At 41.4% G+C, this 8,716-nt stretch overlaps 1 protein-coding gene across 5 annotated transcripts; it reads left to right on the top strand.

Moving 5' to 3' along the window:
• The first annotated feature begins 3,528 nt into the window (after nucleotides 1-3,528).
• LOC113029698 (oocyte zinc finger protein XlCOF6-like) lies at nucleotides 3,529-8,075 on the top strand. 5 transcript variants are annotated; one of them, XM_026180692.1, is made up of 3 exons: nucleotides 3,529-3,597; nucleotides 3,886-3,984; nucleotides 6,506-8,075. In XM_026180692.1, the coding sequence occupies exon 3, from the start codon at nucleotides 6,541-6,543 to the stop codon at nucleotides 8,035-8,037; it is 1,497 nt and encodes a 498-aa protein (XP_026036477.1). In that variant the 5' UTR covers nucleotides 3,529-3,597; nucleotides 3,886-3,984; nucleotides 6,506-6,540; the 3' UTR covers nucleotides 8,038-8,075. The 5 variants fall into 5 exon arrangements, with proteins under 5 accessions (XP_026036477.1, XP_026036480.1, XP_026036479.1 ...); XM_026180695.1 differs by having other exon boundaries at nucleotides 3,595-3,659; XM_026180694.1 differs by lacking the exons at nucleotides 3,529-3,597; nucleotides 3,886-3,984 and adding exons at nucleotides 4,001-4,072; nucleotides 6,373-6,432.
• Nucleotides 8,076-8,716: the final 641 nt, after the last annotated feature.

Raw genomic sequence — 8,716 nt, 5'->3', positions numbered from 1 at the left:
CTTCAGCAGCGGAACACGTCTGGCACTGCGGGATTTGATTCCCTGCCGTTGTAGTGTGTTACTGATGGTGACCTTTGTTACTTTGGTCCCAGCTCTCTGCAGGTCATTCACCAGGTCCCCCCGTGTGGTTCTCGGATCTTTGCTCACCGTTCTCATGATCATTTTGACCCCACGGGATGAGATCTTGCGTGGAGCCCCAGATCGAGGGAGATTATCAGTGGTCTTGTATGTCTTCCATTTTCTGATGATTGCTCCCACAGTTGATTTTTTTCACACCAAGCTGCTTGCCTATTGTAGATTCACTCTTCCCAGTCTGGTGCAGGTCTACACAGTACTTTTCCTGGTGTCCTTCGAAAGCTCTTTGGTCTTGGCCATGGCGGAGTTTGGAGTCTGACTGTTTGAGGCTGTGGACAGGTGTCTTTTATACAGATGATGAGTTCAAACAGGTGCCATTCATACAGGTAACGAGTGGGGGACAGAAAAGCTTCTTACAGAAGACGTTACAGGTCTGTGAGAGCCAGAGATTTTCCTTGTTTGAGGTGACCAAATACTTATTTTCCACCCTGATTTACGAATAAATTCTTTACAAATCCTACCATGTGAGTTTATGGATTTTTTTTTCAACAACTGTCAACTGTCTCTCACAGTTGAAGTGTACCTCTGGTGCAAATTACTGACCTCTGTCATCATTTTAATTGGGGGAACTTGCACAATCGGTGGCTGACTAAATACTTTTTTGCCCCACTGTATGCTTTAGCAAAAAGGAAAGTTTTAAGGCGAATCTTGAGAGTAGAGATAGTGTCTGTCTCCCGAATCCAAACTGAAACATAATTTCTTTAGGGATTAATAAAGTATACTGATTCTGATTGTTTCAGGATGACCTGCCATTATCCAATGACACATCTGCTTACCTGTATCTTTTGCTCGTTTATCCTCCTCTTCTTTTGTCTTTTTTTTTTCTAAACTGAGCACCTGATGTACGGAATGCCAGGACTGCCATAATGAATTAATTAAATACACCATTAAATAATTAATTAAATGTGTCAATAATTAATTAAAATTGGAATTAATTAATTAAATAAATTGTTATGACACATGTAATTAATTAATTATTGACACATCTAATTAATTATTTATGTTTTTCACATTTTAATTAATTATTAACACATTTAATTAATTATTTAATGATATATTTATTTATTTCATTTTGGCAGTCCTGGCACCTGGCTCTCATCTTGAATTAATTTTATCTGTCAGCCTCACCCATCAAACTCAGGGGGCGGGGTTAACGCTGCCCATGCAGCTTCTCTAACATTTGATTGGTTGCCGTGCAAAGTAAGTCAAAGCAGGTCGATCCTAGATAATCGATTGCTTGTGTAGACTTGGGGCAGCCAGTTATCCCAGAATGCAGATCAAATCACAGCCAGCAATGGTGGTGGTGTAGTTTTAAAATACCCCGTTTTTCTGTCACCAACTACACTTTTAACAGTGTTTTGGCTGCGAATGTCGCGACGTATGTCTGGTCAGGTTGTCAACATAGAACATGTTTGCAAAAGTGCTCAGATGTTTTCAGAGATTTCACTAGCTCTGCTAACAGTCACCGGTGCGATCTCCGTCTGGTCGTCGTGTCCTTGGCGCAAGACACTTTACCCTAACCGGCCAGAGGGACCGATGGCGCGGTTATAGCAGCCGTCCGCTTCATGTCAGTCATGCACCTCAGGGCAAAGCCTGATGGCTGCACCTGCTTTTGCCTCCACCAGTGTGCTGAATTGTGAAGTGAATGAATAGTGGAATTGTAAAGCGCTTCGGGTGCCTTGAAAAGCGCTATATATAATGCATCATTAAATATCATTAGCAACAATTGACTCAGGGGGCTGAATAATTACGCACTCCCACTTATTCAGTTTTATATTTGTAAAAAAATGTGTTGGAACTCAATGTTTGATGTTTCATTACACTTCTTACAGTGTACCACCACCTTAATGTTCGTCTCTCACGTGAATAAAAATAAAATGGATTCATCGTTTGTGGCTGTAATGTGACAAAATGATGGGAAAGTTCAGGGGCGTGTACAACCCTTTTAAAATAAAGAAGTGCTTGTGTTCCTCTTTAAGATCTCCCGGATTACACTGAGGGTGTGGATCGTGCACGTCTCCACATATGTGCTTAATACATAATTTTTGTGTACTGGACCTGAATCTGAGTTATTGGTTGTTGTTCTACAGCCCAACATAAAACAATCGCGCAGGAAGGCTCAGCATGACTCATTTAAAAATACTCCGTTTCTTTTTCCACTTCTCCTTCTTATCAAATTCTTCTGACGTTTTTTCCTGTGTAAAGCTGCTTCACTCTTTGTTGATGGGACATTTCTTTATTTATGTGTGATCAATATGTTTTGACAATATGACTTTAGTAATATCTATAGTACTATTTTTGTTGGCTTTGATTTACACATAGAGAAACATCAATAATGTATTTCAACACAGGTTATTCACAACACAGAATGGTAATTAGTGAGTGAGATTGCGAACTGACACTCCCAGAGACACCATAGAGACTTAGGCAGGATAGTGAGACCTCCTCCTTATCTCCAGGGAGGAGGTGCTCTGAGATAGAATATTTTGAAGGGCCATCAATTTATGCTGTAATATGAAACTAAAATGCCATATAACCGAATAGTGTAGTATTAAAGTGGACCATCGGCCCTGAAAAATAAAGACATTAGACTACGTGTCCTTGGCGGGTAGAGAAGCTGTAGACCAGCGGCGTTCCCAACTTTTTTGCACCACGGACCGGTTTTATAGCCTGACAACATATTTCATTGGACCAGCTTGGTGAGGTAAGAGGGGGCACTTGTGGATGAGCTGAAGGTATAGACCTGATGTCACTGTTTGGGTTCTTTGTCAATTACAGGAGAAAGAAGTGAAAGCAGGCCCGAAACCTCAGCACATGGATGACATCAACCAAAAACATCCAGCACCAGCAAGTAAAGATGAGCCAGCGGCGATCCCTGTGGAAAAGACTTTTCCTGCTATGAAGCAGCCCCAGAAGACGCAAGCGCGCCAACGGGGAGGAGAGAAGCTTGAGCTGTGAATCAGTGTGGAAGACCTTTACTCTGAAAGGTCATTTAAAGAGACATCACACTGGATTTAAAGCTTTCAACTGTGATCAGTGTGGAAAGTCTTTTACTCGGATTGATAGGTTAAAAGACATCAGCGCAGCCACAGATTGGTAGCCTTGAAATCACATCAGCTGATCCACACCAGTGTGAAACCATTCAGCTGTGATCAGTGGTGACAGTCTTTTGCTCACATCAGTAGCTTAAAAGAGTAAACATTTGGGTAGGGCTTGAGGGTCGACACTCCATACCAGTTGGTGGCGGTAACGCACCATTTTATTGTTTGCCAAACCGCCAATAAAACTGAAGAAGAAGAAGAAGCAGGGCAGCAGAACGAAGAGGAAGGAGGACTGTGCGTACTGTGCTCTTTGCTGTGTCTTTCCGCCGTTTTTAAAAATGGGACTTTTTTGAAGAACCCGCATCAAAGTATTGTGGAGAAGCGTCGTGTTAAATCTAATTGATGAACGGCTTTTTGTGAGGTATGTATCGCAGCTGCGAAGACGAACGTACGTTCTCCTGCTAGGTTACAGCTGGTAGGAAGGTGCGTTCAGTGTGTCTTTGTAATTTAAGTTTCCATGTCAAACGAGATAAAACAGTTATTTCTGGATGCCGCACTTATTTGCTGAGATTAACAATGTGTTTTTGTAAACCACGTGATGATTTAAGTCATTTAATCTTTAACAGAACATGTGAGCGAGGCTAAAAGAGCAATATTTTTATGTTTAGTAAACTCACGTTTCTAAATGTAACTGCTTTTATTTTATTAGTTCTGACGAGGACAGCTGAGTGATGTTGTTGGTGAGCTTGGATTAAATCATCTCTAAACAAAGAACTTGTCCTCGTGGTGACTGACTTGGGGAGTGGAGGTCAGTGAGCCCCATTGTCTCTGCTGGTCCGACTCCAACTACAAAGCCGGCCCGCTCGCCCCCTCCTGAGTCTGAGAGGAGATCCAGAGTAAGTCAGTTATAACTACACTGGTTGCTTAACTTCATCATTTTCTACAGGGTCTCTCTCTCTTAGCTCATTTGGTTTGATTTCTGCCTTCTGTTTAGCCCTCTCTGTTTGTCTGCCTCAGTACATTAATGTTTTATCATTTGAGTTACACTCTCTGTTTCCCTTCATATGAAGGTGATGTCTGTGGAGTGATCATGACCTCGTTAATAATCCTCTGTTTTCCTTTTCCACTTCTCTTCTTTCATATTCTTTCTGTTCTTGTGTAAGCTGCTAACTCTTGTGATGGACATTTCTTTATTTTATGTGTTGATCATATGTTTTGACAATATGACTTTAGTAATATCTATAGTACATTTTGTGCGACTTTGTTCTACATATAGGAAACATCAAATATGTTATTCCACACACAGATGGGTATTGTGAGTGAGTTGGACTGACACTCCCAGGCACCATGAGACATTAGGCAGATAGTGAGACTCCTTATCTCCAGGGAGGAGGTGTTGAGATGAAAATATTTGAAGTGCCCTCAATTCTATGCTGTATATGAACTAAAATGCCATATAACCGTATAGTGTAGTATTAAGTGGACATGGCCATGAAAAATAAAGGCATTAGACTACGTGTCCTTGGGGGTGGAAAGCTGTAGACTCTCACCCACGCTTGCCTGTGAAAAAGTAGATAACAGGGGACCATCTTCTAGTGGAGATGCATTATAACTCACCTGTGCATTATAATAAAAGGTGTTGATTGCAGCTGACAGTGTCTGCAGACTTTGATAACTGTGACACCCTCGTGGTTAATCAGAGGCAAATCTGAGCCAGTGTGGATTTGGTTGTACAGCTCTCACACATACAACCTGAACTGCACATTGTAAGTGTGATGTTCTTCAAATTTGAACAAAGTAAAAACTAAAAAACTCACACAAGCCAAAATTTTATTCACAAGTTGAACTTTTACTACTTTTATCCCCAAAATGAGCTCATGTTGTGAAATCAGTTTTACCCCGGTTCTTTTTATTCCTCGAGCATCCAGAGATGGCTCCGGACTCAGTAGTCATTTTCACAAAATCTTTATTCATCTTCATTTAAGCATGCACTTCTAGAAGGGAAGACGAGGCCGATGTCCCTCTGCAAAAATCTTCACCCCTTTGTTAGTTACAGCCAGCTTTATAGAGGCTGTCATAAAACCCCCTACGGTGTGCTGCAAACTCTGTGTCTGTGTCTATGTGCACGAGCACATGAATGCCTACATGTGCGCGTTCCCGCGTGCCTATATGAGTGCTCGTGTGTGACTGTGTGCACATGAGTGATGTTGTGATATTTTGATACCATGGTAGCATTTACAGGATAATGTTTTGTGGTGATGTTGTGCAGAGAAACTGTTACTCAATAAGGCCCATTTACTAGTTGTTTTTCTCTTTCTCTGTGACCCAAGAATTAATGTGTAAGACTCACAGGCTGGTACCCCAAGGTCGAAAACACCACAGAGACGAGACCACTTCCTTACTCCCATCCTCCCTTTTTCTTTATCTCCTGGAAAAGGCTCGTTAAAGGCCAGGTGGTTTGTTTCAGAATTCACTAATGAAAGAACTCTGTATTCTATGTCTAGGAGTGTATTTTGCTGGGATGATCATAAATTGTAGCTGAACTGATAAACTACACAAGGGATACTTTGCTCAGAAGGCAGGAAGACGTTTCCTTATTTAGTCTGTACCGGTTTGAACTGGGAAAGCTGACACACGAACCTTTTTTTCTCTATATAAACTGCTGTGTATCAAATAAACCTTTGAGTTGATTCTGGGAAAGCAATCTGAACAGTCTCTGTATCACTTTGTTCTCCTAACTGCTCCCGATATCGTAACTAACCCAGCTGAACGGCATACCAGAGTGTTACTTTGAATAATTAGGAGTCTTATAAGGAAAGGACAAAACTCTGCTTATCGCTCACGCCTTGGAGGAAACCGGGGACGGAAATTTCCTTCAAGTGAGTGTGGATGTGTGTGCGTGACAGTTAAAACACTGTGGGTGTAGGTAACTCCCTAGAGGTCATAAAACCCCTCTCACTTCCAGACCACAGTTATCCAGTTACAATGTTGAAACCCCCACCCTAAAACATCCTCTGGGGAATTTCCACTCAGTGGGGGAGAAGCCTTCTACAATCTACTCCTAAGTTCACAACACAGTGAGGCCTTTATTACTTTAAGGGCAGTGTCTCTACAATAGTTCTACATTCTATGATAACACATTTCTAAACTCTAAATCAGCTAAACATTCTACACTCACTTCAAATGTTTACCACAGCATAGCGTCCCCAGGCACCTGAGACGTTTGGCAGATGGTGAAACTGTTTATCTTTGTGAGGTAAGAGGGGGCACTTGTGGATGAGCTGAAGGTATAGACCTGATGTCACTGTTTGGGTTCTTTGTCATTACAGGAGAAAGAAGTGAAAGCAGGCCCAAACCTCAGCACATGGATGACATCAACCAAAAACATCCAGCACCAGCAAGTAAAGATGAGCCAGCGGCGATCCCTGTGGAAAAGACTTTTCCTGCTATGAAGCAGCTCAGAAGACGCAAGCGCGCCAACAGGGAGGAGAGAAGCTTGAGCTGTGATCAGTGTGGAAAGACCTTTACTCAGAGATGCAACTTAAAATCACATCAGCTCGTCCACACGAAATTTAAAGCTTTCAACTGTGATCTGTGTGGGATGTCTTTTACTCACAGTAACAACTTAAAAAGACATCAGCTGATCCACACCGATGTGAAACCATTCAGCTGTGATCAGTGTGGAAAGTCTTTTATTCAGAAATATCATTTAAAGATACATAAGCTGATCCACAGCAGTGTGAAACCATTCAGCTGTGGTGAGTGCGGAAAGTCTTTTATTCAGAGTAACCGCTTAAAAGCACATCAGCTCGTCCACAGTGAAGTTAAACCATTCAGCTGTGATCAGTGTGGAAACACCTTTACTCAGAGATGCAGCTTAAAAGTACATCAGCGCCTCCACACTGCATTTAAAGCTTTATGCTGTGATCAGTGTGGGAAGTCTTTTACTCACAAAGGTCACTTAAAGAGACATTATAAGATCCATGTTGGAGGTAAATCATTTGTCTGTGATCAGTGTGGAAAGTCTTTTCATTATAGAGATCACTTAGAGAGACATCAGGGCGTCCACAGTGAAGTTAAACCTTTCACCTGTGATCAGTGTGGAAAGGCTTTTACTGAGATTGGTAGATTAAAAACACATCAGCTCATCCACAGTGGAGAGAAACCATTCAGTTGTGATCTGTGTGGAAAGTCTTTTACTCAGATGGGCAATTTAAAAACACATCAGCTTATCCACAGTGGAGATAAACCTCTCACCTGTGATCAGTGTGGAAAGGCTTTTGCTTACGTTGGTAACTTAAAAAGACATCAGCTCATCCACAGTGGAGATAAACCTTTCAACTGTGAGCAGTGTGAACAGTCTTTTACTCACATTGCTGCCTTGAAATCACATCAGCTCACCCACTCTGGTACTAAACAATTTGTATGTGGTGACTGTGGAAAGGCTTTTACTCACATGAATGGCTTAAAATCACATCAGCTCATCCACTCTGGTGCTAAACAATTTGTATGTGGTCAGTGTGGAAAGGCTTTTACTTACATGACTGGCTTAAAATCACATCAGCTCATCCACAGTGGAGATAAACCTTTCAGCTGTGAGCAGTGTGGAGAGTCTTTTACACACATTGCTGCCTTGAAATCACATCAGCTCACCCACTCTGGTACTAAACAATTTGTATGTGGTCAGTGTGGAAAGGCTTTTACTTACATGACTGGCTTAAAATCACATCAGCTCACCCACTCTGGAGTTAAATCATTTGTATGTGGTCAGTGTGGAAAGTCTTTCATCCATAAAACAAATCTATTGAGGCATCAGAAAACCCACAAAGTGTCCTCCTCTGACAAGGTGATAGTTTATTAAATTTTAATGAAATGTGCAGATTGTTTCGGTGAAGTTTAATAAACTCCTTGCTATCTAAAATATAACAGGACACCGGAGTAAATTCTCGAGCATCTCACACTTCTGATAATCAGCTGTCTGCTTGACGTTTATTCAGCTGTGTAAAAACTATAACTTTAATCTCAGCCAAACCGATTTACTCAGGAACAAATAAAATACAAAAAAACCCCGAACAGTAACATTTTTAAGTTATCTAAGTGACTTATATATCATGTTTAACCTGAGTAGTGAGAGACGCCGGTGGGTTTGAAAAACGATTTGCCGGGAGTCCGGTGTTCTCACCGGTTCGCTATCGAGCTTTTGAAAAAATGTGGTGTCTTGATAAACTGAGCAGATATTTGAAGTTTACACAGCTACATTCTCGCCTGAAAATATGTTAAACGTTTATTTTGTGACCCAGAAAGAATGATAAGAATAAAACTGACTAGCTGCCGCCATTGTTGGAAACTGAGCTGTGCTATGAATTCTGGGACACAGCTTCTTCTTCTTCGGGGTTTAATGGCAGCTGTCATCCTTGTACATGCAGTGCTGCCATCTTCTGTTTCAGTCCGTTATTACACTCTTAAATCCTACTACTTATTCCTGCGTCTTTTGGGATCTTGCAAAGCTTCAAACGACGCGTCGACTATTAAATTAGTTG

Source organism: Astatotilapia calliptera, chromosome 9 (genome assembly GCF_900246225.1).
Source record: "Astatotilapia calliptera chromosome 9, fAstCal1.2, whole genome shotgun sequence".
Taxonomy (NCBI): domain Eukaryota; kingdom Metazoa; phylum Chordata; class Actinopteri; order Cichliformes; family Cichlidae; genus Astatotilapia; species Astatotilapia calliptera.
This window is presented reverse-complemented; position numbering and strand designations above follow the sequence as displayed.

What these genes read in the sequence shown, in the direction of transcription:
- LOC113029698 (XM_026180692.1), top strand. Translation starts at nt 6,541, where the DNA reads ATGGATGACATCAACCAAAAACATCCAGCACCAGCAAGTAAAGATGAG.